The sequence below is a fragment of the Euphorbia lathyris genome, chromosome 3, assembly GCF_963576675.1.
Source record: "Euphorbia lathyris chromosome 3, ddEupLath1.1, whole genome shotgun sequence".
NCBI lineage: Eukaryota > Viridiplantae > Streptophyta > Magnoliopsida > Malpighiales > Euphorbiaceae > Euphorbia > Euphorbia lathyris.
Genome location: NC_088912.1, coordinates 95,711,429 through 95,729,302, shown reverse-complemented (window position 1 = coordinate 95,729,302; position 17,874 = coordinate 95,711,429). Strand labels below are relative to the sequence as shown.

Below are 17,874 nucleotides of genomic sequence, written 5' to 3'. Positions count from 1 at the left end.
AGGTAAATAGTAAAGGGTAATTTAGTTATTTTTGAAGTCATAAACGGTAAAAAATCTAACAAACAGACTGAAGGACTAAACAGTTCACTGAGAAAAAGGTTAGGGACCTTACCATGTGTTTTTGAAAATACAAGGACTAAACAGTGTGTTTTGTCAAAATATAGGGACTAATAAATTAATTACCCTTTTATAAAATATGTTAAAAAATCGTACGAAATTAAGAGTCGGATAGAATCAGCAAAAATCAAACACGAAAATCAAACACGACTTGCTATTCTCACCGGTTACCTGCCTTCACTGTGGTTAGGGTTTTGCTTCTTCGAATTTCTTCTAATTCTGGAATTGCAGCCTCCTCGACTCACATTTTAGGCTTCATTCAGAAATACGAGGTGATTTCTTTTTAACCCATCCATGTTTTATTTTCTACGTAGAACGCTTCTCTGTTCTAGAAATGTGTACACTGTCAAAACTCAGAATCCATCAATGGCGGTATCATTATCTTTTAGATTCTTTTCAACTCATGCTAATCCTCACTCTTTTACTGTTAATTACCTTATAAACAAATGCGGGTTGTCTCCAGAAATAGCTTTGTCAACATCTAAGAAGGTCCAACTTAAAACCTCACATAACCCTGATTTAATCCTTTCCTTTTTCGAGAAGCATAGCTTCTTAAAAACTGAAATCTCTGAAATGGTGAGAAAGTTCCCGTTATTTCTATTGTTCAATCCGGAGAAAATCATTTTCCCCAAAGTTGAGTTTTTCCGCTCTAAATTTCCTTCCACCTTTGACCTTGTGAGAATCTTCACTTCCTACCCAATGCTGCTGGGAAGAAGCTTAGAAAAACAGTTGGTACCGTCATTTAATTTGTTTAAAGACTTGTTTCAATCTGAGGAGAAAGCCATTACAGCTGTTAAACGCAACCCTTGGGTTCTTGCATTGCACTAAGCTTGAAGAAGAGACTCATTCCAAGATCTGCAGTTATTCAATTTATGTCATCCAAAGGTCTTATTAAATTGGATTCAAGCATAACTCCTCTGTTTTTCTCTAAAGAAAACTGTTTCGTGGAAATGTTTATGAATTATTATGAGGAAGCTCCGCATTTGTTGAAGCTGTACAGTGAGACATTGGGAAGTTTTGATAGATGCAGGTCGTCTGCAGAATCAGCTTCTAAAACTACCCAACCAGAACCTAAGAAGCCTAACTTAGTCCTGGCTTTTTTGGAGAAGCTTGGAGTCTCCAAAATGGTGAGATTGTACCCAGAAATGTTATCACCCAATGAGGAGAAAATTCTTTTTCCCAAAGTTGAGTTTTTATACACTAAGGGGATTTCAACCCCTGAACTTGTGAAAATGTTCACTAGCTACCCCCAGATCTTCACTAAAAGTTTAGAAAACCATTGGGTTCCTTCTTTTAATTTTTATAGAGGGTGGCTCCAATCTGAAGAGATGGCCATTGATGCAGTTAGACGATATCCTCATATTCTATGTTGTCTCCCTGAAGCTAATATGAGATGTAACATGAATACTTTGAGAGAAAATGGTGTGCCTCCAACATATATTTTCATCTTAGTTAATTATCATATTCCATGTCTTGAAATGAACTCTGGCGAGTTTGGGAAGGTTTTGGAGAAAGTCAGGACGATGGGACTAAGTCCTTCAAAGTCGCCCTTTGTTACAGCAATTGCAGCGTTGACAAGATGCAGCAATAGGACGTGGTATCAAAAGGTTGATGCTTATAAGCGATGGGGTTGGTCGGATGAAGATATTACAGTAGCCTTTAAACGGAACCCCTGGTGTATGATGATTTCAGAGGATACAATTATGGCAGTGATGGACTTTTATGTCAACAAAATGGGTTTGGAATCTTCAGTCCTTTCTAGTCACCCTTGGCTGCTTCGTCTAAGCTTAAAGAAGAGGCTCCTTCCAAGGGGTGCAGTTATTCAATATCTGTCATCCAAGGGTCTTGTTGAATTGAATTCAGGCATAATTAGTCTGCTCAGTTCTTCAGAAAAGCATTTCTTGGAGAAGTTTGTGAATGGTCATGAAGAAGCTCCTCATCTATTGAAGCTCTACAAAGAGAAGTTAGATTCCTTGGCATAAAACAATGCGACGAAGGTGCTTTTTTGTTGATTTGATGATGTACAAGGGACTTGGATCTGCTTTAGTTGAACTGCACCTAATCAGAGATTTCAAATCCGATTTTAATAATAGGTATACACTATTAATTATCTTTATTTTTGAATCAAGTACAATATTGAAGTTTTAGTGTGATTTGATTTTTTTAACATATCCATTCATTGCTTGCTTTCTATGAATATATTTTCAAAGAAGAGTTATGTTTAATCTATAGATATTAGCACAAAGCAGCATCACATTTGTATTTAATCATGTGTATAAATTTTGCAATTCCTATTATATGCATTACTATTATATTAGTGATACCATATAAATTTGCTGATGTATAATCTCGATTATTTGTGTGATTTGATTTCATGATCTAGAAAGGAACTTAAATTTTCTGTAGTTGAGACTCTAACTAATTAGAGGTTTCAAATACGATTATAAGTATATGTATGGTTTGAAATTATCTTTAGTAGCTAATCATTCAAGTGTCAATATGATTTGATAGTTAGCTAATTTATTTATCTCATTGCTATTTTATGCGTATGTTCCAAAAGAAGACACTAGTTTGAATCTATAAATATAGCATACAATCTTATTATTAATTTCAGGGTTGTGTACAGATATCTAAATTCCTATTAGACACTCACCAGAAGGATGCCTCATACACTATTATAGGCCACATAATCAAATTCCTTAACTTTGATTTGTTTTAGCCTTTTTTATCAAGTGGGATTCATCTTCGATCATTCAATCTGTTAGTTGTTTAATTGTTGGTTTCATGTTGCTTTCCTCCATTAGTTTTGTATTTGTGTGTGGAAGTTGTTTATCTGCAGTTGTTTCAGTTGATTTTGTGTGTGGAAGATATTGCTTTTTCTCTCGCTTACAGTGCAACAAATTTATCTGCAGTTGTTTCAGTTGGTTTTCTTAGAATATGCAGGATTAGGTGGTTTCAACATTAGCTTGATGACTCGGCCAGAGTATCATAGAGATTGGAGCTGCTATTTTCCCTCTGCTTTGATCAAATTCTTCTCCAACAAGTGAAAGAGGTTTTCAAGGCTGTTGGTCCCCCCCCTGCTCTTAATTGGTTCAAGATTAATACTGTGGGGTGTAGCAAGGGTAATCAAGGGCCTGCAAAGGCTAGCTGCATTATTCGGGGACTCCAACATCTATTGGTTTTCTGGTTTGATGGTCAATAAAGGTTTGAAGCTTGCTTGGAACCTGGGCATGACCCAGCATGTGATTGAAAGCGTCTCTACTTTGGTTGAATGAAAAGTATCTTATTAACAGAAAGTTGGGATAATCAGATTGTCCATGCTTGTAGAGAAAACAATAAAGTCGCTGACAAGCTTGCCAACACACCTTTGGAGATTCAGAGTTGTTTCTGTTGTGTCAATCATGAGATTTGGGTTCAAATTCTCGCTTCTAAATACAAAAAGATATCATTTTTAATGGGGATAAGAAGATGGTGAGTAACAGTTCTCATCTCTGACACAAGATTCATTGGATCTTTTATAATGATCTAATGGTGGGAAGAGAAGTTCATCAATATACAAGTCCCATATTCCAAGGCAGCCATGGAGGATTGAGCTGCCGCATAATACAATTGACGTTCAACATAGAGATTAGAGGTGCTATTGTTCAGTTTTTCCAAGAAGAAGATGAGATTCTTTCTTCCAAGCTGTCTCTCTTGAGGAACAACGTTTCAACAGGCGAAAGAGGCTTTCAAGGCTGGAAATTCTTTAACGCATCCTATAGACAATAATAAAGTGCATAGTTGTTAGAATCCAACTACTATATTTGCTTAATACATCTATTGTTTACTTGTACTTACACTTCTTAACTTTCATAAGTTACAAAGGAATAACTGGCACATGATCTTAATACAACTACTATTTGAGTTTTTATGCTCTAAAGGAATTTCAACCCCTGACCTTGTGAAAATGTTCACTACCTACCCCTTGATCTTGACTAAGAGTTTAGAAAATCACTGGATTCCTTCTTTTAATTTTTTTAGAGAGTGGCTCCAATCGGAAGAGATGGCCATTGCGGCAGTTAGACGATATCCTCATATTCTATGTTGTCGCCCTGAAGCTAATATGAGATGTAACATGAATACTTTGAGAGAAAATGGTGTGCCTGCAACATATATTTTCATCTTAGTTAACTATCATAATCCATGTCTTGACTTGAACTCCGACAAGTTTGTGAAGGTTTTAGAGAAAGTCAAGGCAATGGGACTAAGCCCTTCAAAGTTGCAGTTTGTTGAAGCAATTGTAGCATTAGAAGGATGGAGCAATAGTATGTGGGATCAAAAGGTTAATGCTTATAAGCGGTGGGGTTGGTCTGATGAAGGTATTACTGCAGCCTTTAAAAGGCATCCGCGGTGTATGATGATATCAAAGGATAAGATTATGGCAGTGATGGACTTTTATGTCAACAAAATGGGATTAGAATCTTCATTCATTTCTACTCATCCTTATCTGCTTAATCTAAGCTTAAAGAAGAGGCTCCTTCCAAGAGCTGCAGTTATTCAATATCTGTCATCCAAGAGTATACTTGAATTGGATTCAAGCGTAAGTAGTTTGTTCAGGTCTTCAGAGAAGTGTTTCTTGGAAAAGTTTGTGAATTGTCACGAGGAAGCTCCTCAATTATTGAAGTTGTACAAAGAGAAGTTAGATATCTTGGCATAAAACGATGCGAGGAAGATGCCTTTTTATTGATTGATGATGTAGAAAGGGACCTGGACTTGTTGTAGTTGAGATTCTAAATATGATTATAGGCATTCATATTAATTATCTTTAGTAGCTAATCAACTATAATATTATGACTGTAAAAATGATTTAATAATATTTAGTTAATTTATTTATTAATTGGGTTGTTTACAAATATTTCAATATGAGACACTCGCCTGAAGGATGCCTCGTACTCTATTATATTATTGATACCACATCTTCCTTTGGTTAATTTTTGTTCTTTTTATTTACTGTGCAATCTTTTACTTATTTTTAGCCTTTTTATCATGCAGAAATTTCATCTTCTATCATTCAAGCTGTTTCTTGTTTAATTGTTGGTTTCATGTTTCTTTCCTTCATTAGTGCTGTATTTGTGTGTGGAAGTTCGTGAATATGGAAACTTGAGCTTCATGATTTACTATCATATTAGTGATACCATATGAGGGCGAGCCTTGGCGCAACGGTAAAGGTTGTTGTCGTGTGACCAAGAGGTCACGTGTTCGAGTCTTAGGAGCGGCCTCTTGCCAAATAAATTGGTAGGGGAAGGCTTGCTCCCAATACACCCTTGTGGTGGGACCCCTCCCCGGACCCTCGCTCACCGGGGACGCGTAGTGCACCGGGCCGCCCTTTTTATTAGTGATACCATATAAATCAATTCCTGAACTACATCAGATTACACAAAGTTTCAAGTCAGGATTGCTCATCAAACTTCTATTGCTTTCTTTCCTCTTAATCTCCAAATCTCAATTAGCTTTTCTTTTAACTTCTATCTGCTATTAACTTGTGTTCTTTTTATCTATTTGCAACCTTTGAGTTTTTCTTTAGCTTTTATGTGATGCAGGAACTCTACTGGTTCAAGATCAATGCATATGAATATATGGTTATTAATGTGTATGATATATATAAATTCATGATATGATTTTGTTTATCAGGAACCCGGAACAATATATACCCATCACCAGAAAACAGTTATAGTGGATGCTGATGCAGCAGATTACTATAGAAGAAAGGTAATGGCCCTGTTTGGGAATTAGCTGTTAGCTGATTTGACTAGCTGATTTGATTAGCTGTTTGTGTAGACCTGTTTGGTAAAAATTAGCTGATTGATAATAGCGGTTTGTGCAAAAAGACGAATAAGGGCATTAATTTTGGCGCAGGAGAAGTGGGAGTCTATCTATTAGGGTTAAAGAAGTCCATTAATTTTAATATTGCAAAACGCTAATTGAAAAAGCTCCTTTTAAGAGCTTTTTTTAAATTAGCGTTTTCATCCCAAAACTCTCTCCCTAACCTCTCTCCACCAAACACTCCAATTAGCGGTTTCAGTGGTCAAACCTCTAAAGTTGGTCAAAACCGCTCTTTTTATCCCAGAACGCTCTTTACCAAACAGGGCCAATAGCTTTTGTTGGTGGTCTTGATCTCTATTTATCTTGTAAATAGATTACTATCTAGTTAGAGTTTCAATTTGTCTATATTACTAGCTAGGTAGAGTTTCAATACTTCTATACAAACTCCAATTGCCTCACTATAAATACAAGGCTTTAGAGCTAATCACATTCAAGGTGATTCAAACATTATTACTTATATTACTTCTCTCTCTATCTCCATATTATTTCTGTATATCAAACTATACATCCAACACCTCAATTCATGGTGTCTTCTATGGTTACTTTGTTTTTGACAAAGTACCATTACTTGGTGTGTTTCCACCATTGGATGATGGAGTATAAAATTAATCCAATGGTGAAAACATACCAAGTAAGGCTTACTTTGTAAAAAACAAAGTTAGCATAGCCTTTACCCTCAATTCACTATCTAAAAATAATTAAATAAAAAAATTAAATATATTTATAAATAATAAATTTATAAATTATTTTTATAAAACTCGTCTAACTGGTATAAATACAGGTAATTAGTAGCGGTGGTCATAAAAGTTTGGACAATATCCCCCCAAAAGGTCATAAAAGTTTAATTTGTCTTAATAAAATCACTTAAGTTTGTTTTTGTCTCAATAAAGTCACTTTAGACATTTGCTTATTATTTTTCCGTCGGAATTGATACATCTAATCACATGTCTCAGCATCACGTGATAGAAAAAAATTAACATAAATTAATTCAAGTAAATGAGGATTGTCAATTAAAATTGTAACTACAAATTAGCAACATGACATATTCGATTATCAATTAAAATGTATTATTCATCTGGTGGTGAAGCTCTTAGCCTAGTGGTTGAGAGCTTACCTATGCTTTGGGAGGTCATGGGTTCGAATCACATCCGGGTCTGGTAGGGATTTTTCTTTCTTCTTTAATGTAAGCGCATTGCGCAATTTTTTTAAAAAAAAAATGTATTATTCATCTCAATTTGTTTAAAGTGATATAATTAACTCTCTAAGTCCACGTGTCAAAACAAAATCAGATTTAGAGAAATTAAAGTATATAGTACTTTAAACGAGTTGAGAAGATTGATATATAAACAAGTTCATAATTAATATATGATTTTAAATAAATTAAGGTAGGAAAAACAAATTCATCATTAATATGTGATTTTAAATAAATTAAGGTAGTAAATAGTCATTTTAAATAAATTTAAATGGCTAACAAAGATATTTATTAAGATTACTGATATTTTTGCAAAAACAGCTTCGAATTCCCTTCACTGTCTCCGGTTTTTACTTGCTGATGGGTGCTCTTCGAATTCTGGAATTGAAATTGCAGGTCGCTTGATTCGCATTTGAGGATTCATTCAGAAAAAAAAGGTGATCTCTTCTTAGAACCCATCCATGTTTTATTTTCTGTGTAGAAAGAACCCTTCTCCGTTGTAGAAAGGGGTATAATGTCAAACCTCAAAACCCATCAATGGGGGTATCATTATCTTTTAGATTCTTGTTGAATGATGCTAATCCTCACTCTTTTACTGTTAATACCTTATAAACAAATGCGGATTGTCTCCACAAATGGCTTTGTCAACCTCTAAGAAGGTCCAACTTAAAACCTCACATAACCCTGATTTAATCCTATCCTTTTTCCAAAAACATGGATTCTTAAATGCTGAAATCTCTGAAATGGTAATGAAGCACCCAAAATTTCTAGTGTTCCAACCGGAGAAAACCATTTTCCCCAAAGTTGAGTTTTTTTGCTCTAAATTTCCTTCCACCTTTGACCTTGTGAGAATCTTCACTTCCTACCTGGAGCTGCTGGCAAGAAGCTTAGAAAAACAGTTGGTTCCGTCATTTAATTTCTTTAAAGACTTGTTTCAATCTGAGGAGAAAGCTATTACAGCTGTTAAACACAATCCTTGGGTTCTCGTACTAAACTTGAAGCAGAGACTCATTCCAAGAGGTGCAGTTATTCAATTTCTGTCATCCAAAGGTCTTACTCCCTCCATTATCAAATAAGTGTCGTTTTAGAGTTTTTCACACAAATTAAGAAATACAATTAATATGCACTTAAATTAATAAATTTACATGGATTAACTAAATAAAAATTCTCTCTCCCATAATGGTTGGAGAAAAAACTTTGAAAGCTTAAAAAACACATAAATCAAGACAAAATTTAAATGCTTAGACCAAAAAACTATACTAAATTTTATTGAAAAACGAAAAAGTCACTTAAAAAAGAACAAAAACAATTATCTAAAACGACACTTATTTGAGAATGGAGGGAGTATTAAATTGGATTCAAGCATAACCACTCTGTTTTTCTGCAAGGAGAACTGTTTTATGGAATTTTTTATGAATTATCGTGAGGAAGCTCCTCATTTGTTGAAGCTGTACAGTGAGACATTGGAAAGTTTTGATAGATGTAGGTCGTCTGCAGAATCAGCTTCTAAAACTGCCCAACCTGAACCCTCCAAGAAGCCTAACTTATTCCTGGCTTTTTTGGAGAAGCTTGGAGTCTCCAAAACCCAAATCTCTAAAATGATGAGATCCTACCCAGAAATGTTATCACCCAATGAGGAGAAAATACTTTTTCCTAAAGTTGAGTTTTTATGCTCTAAAGGAATTTCAACCCCTGAACTTGTGAAAATGTTCACTAGCTACCCCCAGATCTTCACTAAGAGTTTAGAAAACCATTGGATTCCTTCTTTTAATTTTTTTAGTGAGTGGCTCCAATCTGAAGACGATTTCCTCAAATTCTATGTTGTCGGCCTGAAGCTAATATGATAAATAACATGAATACTTTGAGAGAAAATGGCGTGCCTGCCTCAAATATTTTCCTGTTAGTTAATTATAATATTCCATGTCTTGAAATGAACTCCAACGAGTTTGGGAAGGTTTTGGAAGAAGTCCGGGCGAGGGGACTAAGTCCTTCAAACGTTTATCTTGTTACAGCAATTGCAGCATTAACCGGATGGAGCAACAGGACATGGGATCAAAAGGTTAATGCTTATAAGCGGTGGGGTTGGTCTGATGAAGATATTACTGCAGCCTTTAAAAGGTATCCCTGGTTTATGATGATTTCAGAGTATAAGATTATGGCAGTGATGGACTTCTATGTCAACAAAATGAGTCTTGTGTCATTGTGCTGCTTGGATACAGCTTAAAGAAGAGGCTGGTTCCAAGAGGTGTAGTTATTGAATTTCTGTCATCAAAGGGTTTAGTTAATTTGGATTCAAGCATAAGTAATATGTTTAGATGTTCAGAGAGGCGTTTTTTTTGAAAAGTTTGTGAACGGTCATGAAGAAGCTCCTCATTTATTGAAGCTATACAAAGAGAAGTTAGATTCCTTGGCATAAAATGATGTGATGAAGATGCTTTTTTATCGAATTGATGATGTAGAAAAGGACTTAAATTTGGTGCATTTGAGACTGTAACTAATTAGAGGTTCAAATCTGATTGTAATTATCTTTAGTAGCCAATCAAGTATAATCTTAACTGGGAATATGATTTTATAATTAGTAAATTTATTTATGTGATTTGCTTCACACCGCCTCTTATTTCCCACATACCGCCCCCAAATTACAATTTTGCCCTTTCCCTTTATATTTGAAAAATTAAGTTCAAATTGACATTCTAACTCCCAAACACATTAATTCAAACCCGAAAAAGAAGCCGAACTAATTATGGCTGGACGTGGAGGTAAAGGAAAAGCAGTAGGGATCATTCCGGTATGTGTTTGAACTTAATTTTTTGTTTTTAATTTTTTTTTTTTAGTTTTCTGTCCCAAAAATCGGGACAGAAATTCGCATGAATATACTCATGGCGGGTCCAGGACCCGCCATGTTATTAGTATGGCGGGTACCTGGACCCGCCATGATTCTACTCATGGCGGGTCCTGGACCCGCCATGTTGTGCTTGACGGCGGGTCCTGGACCCGCCCGTCAAGAGAGAGCGGTGGGTCCTGGACCCGCCGCTACGAAAACCGGTCGGTTTTCTGTCCCAATTTTCGGGACAGAAAACTAAAAACTAAAAAAAAAAAATTAGTAGTTAGCGTTTTGTTTTTTGAACTTTAGCGTGTTGTTTTTAGAAATATTTAGCGTATTTTTTTTTGTAGAACTTTAGCGTGTTGTTTTTAGAAATATTTAGCTGATTATATTTATAAATTTAGCTTGCTGTTTTTAGAAATTTAGCGTATTGCTTTTAGAAATTTTTTTATAAGTAACTGTTGAATGTTTATTTTCCAACGTGACATTGAAGAGGGTTCCGGACATCGCCATCCTTCTAGACGTGGCGTCACAGCCTCTGTTCGGAGGGAACGAGGAGCAGAGAGGCTCATGGCGGATGCTCAAAGGGCGCACATGACAGTGCAGCGGCCCATGAGTGACGATGAGGATTATGTTACCATGGATGATGGTGAGGATTTTCCCGAGAGCGACCCTAGCCCAGTTCGTCGGCCGGCGAAGGGGAAGGGTGGTCGTGCCGAGTCATCTGGTAAATAATTTACATTTTTCTCATAATTTTTTTTATTAATTTACTTCACTATAGAAAAATGGTTTAAATGTTATACGTTTAATACTATTGTAGGGAGTAGTAAGCGCTCAAGGAATGTTGTAGACGATGACTAGGTTGTGACGGATCCGGTCCCCGATGGACCAATTGATGGTACTGTGATTCCCAGCTTCTTGGGACATGTCGCTTCTACCATATGGATCGGACAGCTGAGGTCGGAGCTCAGGGGCCACACTAGAGGGACATTCTGTAGGAAATTGAATGAGTGGTATAAGAGCGCTCATCCAGAGGTCAGGGCGCTTATACGGGGATCACAACTAGCACACCTCCCATCTACCATGTACACACACATTGATATTCCCCTTATATGTGCTTTTGTGGAGCGGTGGCAGCCAGATACGTCATCATTTCACATGCCATTTGGGGAGATGACGATTATGCTGCATGACGTCTGGGAGATTCTACGTATCCCAGTGGAGGGGCGACTGGTGTCTGCTAGCATTGGTGGGGAACAGCTTCAGTCGGTAGTGATGGAGTTGTTTGGGGTGACTAGAAATGTGCTGCTGGCTTCCCATTGGAAAGGTGGCGGGGTATTCTGCACTTCAGTTGTCTCTTTATGCTCTGTAGGTCGGATGTCTGAGTTTGAGGCTATCGGGTGGATGTTTTTGTTGTTCGGTTCCACCTTGTTTATAGACAAGAGTGGCGACCGGATCCGACCCGCGTGCGTACTAGAGGTGCAGGATGGGGTAGAGGATGTGGCTGGATACTCCTGGGGCACAGCTACACTAGCATACCTATACCGGCAGCTAGGTGTTGCTAGTAGAGGAGATTGTGGACAGATAGCGGGTTGTCTGACTCTTTTGCAGGCGTGGATATACGAGTATTTCCCGTGTTTCAGACCTCAGCGAGAGGGACTCACACCCCATCCGAACGCTCTCCGAGCTCGTATATGCATAATCGCATAAGCGATCTTGAAATTGTTGTTGCATGGAGTCATCCCAACAATTTCAAAGAATGACATTCTGTACTTGTTGGTCTTGTAGGTTGAATCCATGCCAATATACCAGTGGTATGTCCGTAGTAATTCAACAGAAGCTGGATGTGCCATAAATACATGTGTTAATACATTAGTTTCTGAATCAGCAAGCGAAGCATGATAATACTTGTTCGTGACGGCAAGATGGAAAAACTGACTAATCATATTTCTACCCTCAAACCCATCCTTCCTCAACCGGTCTCTATAATTGTATACATGCTTTATTGTTGGGTTATCTTCTGGATGTTTCTTACGAAGTGCCGTCATAATAGCACACAACTTTGCTTGATACGAACTCATGTCACGCACAATTAGCTTCGATGCGGGACTAAGCCCGCTTATCTGTCGGTGTCCCTCCGCATAAACCATCATTTCATGATTATGCGTACTCTGCTCCCTAGCATTAGCAACGATCTGCCAACCCGAAAAATCTTGCAACTGCCTGACTTTTAGCCGAAATGGACAGCCACACGCTGTAGTTTTTGTTTTCCTACTTAAACCATCTTCTAAAGGAATAGGTAATCCTCTATACCGTTCGCCACGTGAACATCTCAGAAGACTTTGTTTACCTCCGTGTTTATGCGAAGAAATAACGAGCTCGAAACCATTTTTGATTGCAATGTTTTTCGCCCATTGAATTGCTTCCATACTTGTTTGAAATAACGTGCTCGTTATGAAATAAGGACTATAATCGATTCCGTCTCCAACCCAAACTCTAGCTGCCTCCTGAAAATACATGCAAATATATATAATCGATTCCGTCTCAAACCCAATCCATATTCAGATTAGGCGCTAAACGGGTCCGTGGACCTCCTGCACATAAGCAGGCGGGTCCAGGACCCGCCAACATTCAAAGGGAGGCGGGTCCAGGACCCGCCTCCCTTTAGTGAAGGGCGGGTCACGGACCCGCCCCGCTTTAGACGAGGGCGGGTCCAGTCCTGGTTTAATATAGACGGGTCGCTGGACCCGTCTCTACTTAAAACAGGGCGGGTCCTGGACCTGCCCCTGACGAAAATTAAAAAAAAAAATTAACTCTACAAAATTAAAAAATTTTAAAAATACATTAGATTGTTACCTCGTTTTCGGAGTTTTCGTGTTCCGACGTTCTCGGATCCATAATTTTTGCTTATGTACTTTGTTCGGGAGAGAGAAAGAGAGAGAGGAGGGTGATTTCAAATTTTTTGGGGAAATAATGGAAGGGGCATAATGGGTATGTAGGGGAGTGGGGGCTGTAAAAAGAGAACGCTATACAGTAACACCCTTTATTTATTCATTCCTCTTTTATGCGTATATTCCAAAAAAAGAAACTTGTTTGAATCTATAAAGAGTAAATATAGCATACAGCAGCATCATATTATCAATTCTATGAGACAATCGACTAAAGGATGCCTCGTACACTATTATATGCATTTTTATTATATAATTGATACTCTAACATCCAATTCTTGAACTGCATCACATTACACAAAGCTCAAATTTCATATTCAATCTGGTTTTAGTAATTACCTAATTGTGGCATGAGAAGTGCCCAAAATATCAGACAGGATTGAGAATTGCTCATCTAACTTCTTGTTGGATTTCAACGAGCAGATCTCCTAATCAGGTAAGGTAGTAGACATCTTTGTATCTTATTAATCTTTGTTCTTGTGATGAGGGTATCCGTCCTCCAAAAGCGGACCCGGAACCTAAAGACGAGACTCGGAGAGAATTGACCGAGGGAGACAAGATCAAGCGCGAGAAGCCGAATACGCGGGGCGCACGTAACGGGGCGCGGGGCGTGAAGAGTCCGATATCAGAGGAACAATCCAGCGGGTCAGGTACGCGGGGCGTACCCTCCGAGGCGCGGGGCGTGGAACAAGGTTTCAAAAAGAGTTCCGTCCAGGAGGCAAAGTACGCGGGGCGTACTGCCGGGGACGCCACGCGTATGAATGCCCAACAAGAGCCACCAAGTCCAGGGACACAACCACGCGGGGCGTGAGCAAGGCTACGTGGGGCGTACCTGGGTTGAGAAATACTTCCTTCCCAAGTTCTTCTTGTTAAGGACAATACCAGCCACCTTCTATTTTACTGTTTTCCCACTCAATCATTTACCACCTTGCCATTTACCCTAATTACTCTATTATCTATCTTTATGTAATACCTACATTACCCCTATGGTTCCTTAGTTGTTGGTAACCCTAGGGGGGGCCTCTTAGTCTTTTGTCTTTAATGGGGAGAAGTATATATTCCCCTTATTTTGTAATGTTTGCTAACTTTGATGAATATTGAATTTGAAGCCTTCATTGGAGCAAAATATCATCCTTTTGGGTTTATTCAACCTTCTAGTTTAGCTAGAGAAGTTTGTAATCTTTGTGAGTTTACGATTAAAACTCTCAGATCGATTTAATCTACATCATCTTGTTATTTGATTTGCAAACTTAGGCTTGTTTTTAGCCTTTTTATCTTGCGGAAAATCATCAAGCAGATCATTCAAGTTGTTTCTTGTTTAATTGTTGGTTTCATGTTTCTCTCTTCCATTAGTGTTGTATTTGTGTGGAAGTTTATGAATACTCCAATATTCGTGTGTTTGTGTGAGATGTTCTCTATCAAGAAGGCTTATTTTTTTCATTGATTTGGCTATGAAGAATTTGGTTGTGGGTATTGCTTTTTCTCTCGCTTACATTGCAACAAATTCATGTTGTCAAATATATAATGCTAACATGAATTTCTTTTTTAAATTTGTGCATTGTGATCTTTATGTTAGTTTCAAATCAAGCAGAAGGATCTTTATGTCCTGATTTATCAGTTGTAGAGACGGAGAATCAATCATGCAATTCAGTTTTATCTGCCGTTGTTTCAGTTGATTTTGGTACTCTTCATCACCAACATCTTGTGCCACTGTTATTTACCATCATAGCAAGAAGATCACAGGACATCCAATCCAACTCTTCCATTGAAGACGATAAAGGATCTCTATTTTGCTTTGGGTATTGCTGCTTTCTTCTCCATCTTAAGTACTCTGTTTATTGCAATAGGATAGCAAATGAATGAAAGTTATTCTTTGTTGTGGTTATTACAAATACAATAGCCACTGTGATCATATATGAAAGGGTTAATACATTAGAATCCCCTAACTTGACCAAAGAAATCGATTGGCCACATAAATTTATAAAGTGTCCTATTAGGTCCCTGAACTTGCTTAAAGAACATGACTAAACCCCTAAGTGCACGTGTTAGAACAAGAAAGGATTTGGACAAATTGAAATCTATATCATTTTAAGCGAGTTCAAGGGGTCAATAAATCACTTTAAGCAAGTGCAGGGGGCCAATAAGTCACTTTAAATATATTGAAGTGGCCAATAGGTCACTTAGTTTATGGGACTAATGAGACACTCTATAAGTTCAGGGGGCCAATCGGGTTTCTTTGGCCAAATTCAGGGAGCCTTGATGTATTAAGCCTATATGTGATCTTCTTATATGTCTAAAGCTTATATGTATTGGTGATCAAAAGGGATCAACTAAAAACATTCACAATTCAGGGAGCCTTGATGTATTATGTGATCTATATATTTCACATTTCTTATTTTATCTAATCTGGATAGAAGTGTCAAAATGAGTGAGTTGTCATATCGTAATCTTATTATGTGATCTGTATATTTCACATAATACGATTTGGGCGAATTGTGAATGTTTTTAGTTGATCCCTTTTGAAACGTGCTTGAGTTTGTTGATTGCGGTGAAACAGTAGAACTCATTGATATTGAGTTTGTCTTTGGTGCTGCTCTGTTGTTGATCATTTGCTTTGTACCTATATTCATGTTTTCAATATTTGCAACTCCTTAAGAAACAAAATTCAATATCAAATTTTAATATCAATGAGTGATATTATTTGTAGTGACTATATATTATTAGGTTAAATGATTGGAAAAAAGCGTTTTTAAGCCCTTTGATTTTGCTGACTGAGCTTCTGATCTTTCAATTATAATTGCACATGTTAAGCCCCTTCTTTACTTAGTGTGAATATCTAACTCAATTAAAAGAGTCCAACACGTCTTAATTGATACACTTATTCAAATTCCTTAATTGCATCAGATTACATAAATCTTAAATTTCATTTTGTATCTGGTTTTAGTAATGATCTAATGGTGACAAGAAATGCGCCATAATACCAGATGGGATTAAGGATTACCCATCTAACATCTTGTTGGATTTCAATGAGCAGATCTTCTGTTGAAATCAGGTTAGATCACCATATCCCTTTGGTTAACTTTTGTTCTTTCTATTTGATTTACAAACTTTGATTTGTTTTTAACCTATTTATCATGCGGGAATTCATCTTCCATCATTCAAGCTGTTTCTTGTTTAATTGTTTGTTTCTTGTTTCTTTTCTCCATTAGTGTTGTATTTGTGTGTGGAAGTTCATCAATACAAAGTTCCATATCCCAATATTTGTGTGCATAGTTATTAAAGGCGCATGGCGCACTAAGGCGCAAGGGGTCCTGGAGCCTTGGCGCATGGCGTACGGCGATGGCGCGCCATAGCGAGACAAGGCGCACTTTCAAAATTAAAAATTATAAAACTATAAAACTAACATAAAAATACAATGAATACTAAATTATGAAAATATTTTAAGCATAAATAAATTTTAAAATGCAAAATAAACTCCGTACTAGGAAGATAAAGTTGAATACTAAACCCGTAGTTTTTTTCTTTCTACTAGACTTCTGTTGTTTCAATCCGTAATATTTTCTTTCTACTAGACTTCTTCCTCTTATAAAATACAATGGCTCTGTCTCTTCCTCTTCAAATCATAAACGTACTATGTCTCTTCCTCTTCAAATCATAAACGTACTCTAAACATTCCAGAGAACTGCCTTTAACTGCCAAGGCGCGCATTGATGCGCCTTTGGCAACTGCTCTTGGTGCAAAATGGCGCTAAGGCCTGCGCCTGGTGCGCCATGCGCCATAGCCGCTCCATTAATAACTATGTTTGTGTGTTTGTTTGAGCTGACTGAAAAGGATATGAGCAATGGTCTTTTAGGAACAGAGACCAAAATCTGTAAAATGGTCAGAAAAATGAAATGTCCAACACTGATATCAAACTCTGTAAAATATTCTCATGTCTTTTATATTGAATACATGATATAAAAGCAGACTTGTGACGTGTAACGATTTGGACTATCATGTGATTATTTTCGTAACTTAAGATTATATATGATTTAAATTCAAGAAAAAATGATAATCGAGTCAAGCGTGTTGTGTCAGTCAATGTTGTCATGATAGTATTGCTGCCCATATGATATGGGTTAAGCAGGTTTAGAATTGTTTTATCCCTGATAGTATTGGTGATTATTGGTTTTCTTTGAATATGCTGGATTAGGTGGTTTCAACATTAGCTTGATGACTCGCTCGGTGTATCATAGAGATCGGAGGTGCTATTTTCCATTAGTGTATTAATGAACTTCCTCTGGTTTGATAAAATTCTTCTCCAACAAGTGAAAAAGGCTTTCAAGGCTGGAAATTCTTTTAACGCGTTCTAATTCGTTCAAGTTTAATACTGAGTGGTGTAGCAAGGGTAATCCAGGGCCTGCAGAGGCTGGCGGCGTTATTCGGGACTCCAACAGCTATTGATTTTCTGATTTCTAGAGCCGAGCCGCTCAAAGCTCGGCTTGACTCGGCTCGAAAAAAACTCAAAGCTCGGTTCGAGCTCGAGCTCGTTAATTTTATAGCAAGCTCGGTTCGGGCTCGAGCTCGTTAATTTTATAGCGAGTCGAGCTTGAACAGGTTAAAGCTCGGCTCGGTTCAATTACAGCCCTACTGATTTCATGCTCAACATCTCAAGATGCTTGGCTATCCAAGCTGAGATGGGGGCAGTCAATAAACGTTTGAAGCTTGTTTGGAAGCTGGGATAAAAAATTTAAGTTGATAGTTAAAAGATCCAATTTACAAGCTTTTAGTCAATAAAGGTTTGAAGGTTTGAAGCTTGCTTGGAACCTGGAAAAATTGTTTTATTTCTTTTCTTTAAAATGTATTTTTCCGACTTTTCCAACCTCGTTTTTCAAAACATTTTATACCGTTGGACTCGTCTTAATTAGACGGTCATTTTAAGATCCCACAAT

General features: G+C 37.3%; 2 protein-coding genes across 6 annotated transcripts; both read left to right on the top strand.

Moving 5' to 3' along the window:
- The first annotated feature begins 240 nt into the window (after window positions 1-240).
- On the top strand, window positions 241-4,023 carry LOC136223575 (uncharacterized). 3 transcript variants are annotated; one of them, XM_066011659.1, is made up of 2 exons: window positions 241-2,210; window positions 3,061-4,023. In XM_066011659.1, the coding sequence occupies exon 1, from the start codon at window positions 990-992 to the stop codon at window positions 2,097-2,099; it is 1,110 nt and encodes a 369-aa protein (XP_065867731.1). In that variant the 5' UTR covers window positions 241-989; the 3' UTR covers window positions 2,100-2,210; window positions 3,061-4,023. The 3 variants fall into 3 exon arrangements, with proteins under 3 accessions (XP_065867731.1, XP_065867733.1, XP_065867732.1); XM_066011661.1 differs by having other exon boundaries at window positions 3,052-4,023; XM_066011660.1 differs by having other exon boundaries at window positions 3,039-4,023.
- Window positions 4,024-7,493: 3,470 nt separating this feature from the next.
- On the top strand, window positions 7,494-17,681 carry LOC136224455 (uncharacterized). Of its 3 annotated transcripts, XR_010686434.1 has the most exons (6): window positions 7,494-7,608; window positions 9,184-9,289; window positions 10,489-10,722; window positions 14,562-14,742; window positions 15,888-15,995; window positions 17,136-17,681. XR_010686434.1 is itself a non-coding variant. In XM_066012792.1 (4 exons), the coding sequence occupies exons 1-4, from the start codon at window positions 9,235-9,237 to the stop codon at window positions 17,149-17,151; spliced, it is 486 nt and encodes a 161-aa protein (XP_065868864.1). In that variant the 5' UTR covers window positions 7,500-9,234; the 3' UTR covers window positions 17,152-17,681. The 3 variants fall into 3 exon arrangements, 1 of the variants encoding a protein (XP_065868864.1); XM_066012792.1 differs by lacking the exon at window positions 15,888-15,995 and having other exon boundaries at window positions 7,500-9,289; XR_010686435.1 differs by lacking the exons at window positions 9,184-9,289; window positions 10,489-10,722 and having other exon boundaries at window positions 7,505-7,608; window positions 14,520-14,742.
- The last annotated feature ends 193 nt before the right edge of the window (window positions 17,682-17,874 follow it).

What these genes read in the sequence shown, in the direction of transcription:
- LOC136223575 (XM_066011659.1), top strand. Translation starts at nt 990, where the DNA reads ATGTCATCCAAAGGTCTTATTAAATTGGATTCAAGCATAACTCCTCTG.
- LOC136224455 (XM_066012792.1), top strand. Translation starts at nt 9,235, where the DNA reads ATGCTTATAAGCGGTGGGGTTGGTCTGATGAAGATATTACTGCAGCCT. An exon ending in ATTACTGCAGCCTTTAAAAG is followed by an intron (nt 9,290 to 10,488) that starts GTATCCCTGGTT and finishes GTGACATTGAAG; the next exon opens with AGGGTTCCGGACATCGCCAT. An exon ending in TGGTCGTGCCGAGTCATCTG is followed by an intron (nt 10,723 to 14,561) that starts GTAAATAATTTA and finishes CTGATTTATCAG; the next exon opens with TTGTAGAGACGGAGAATCAA.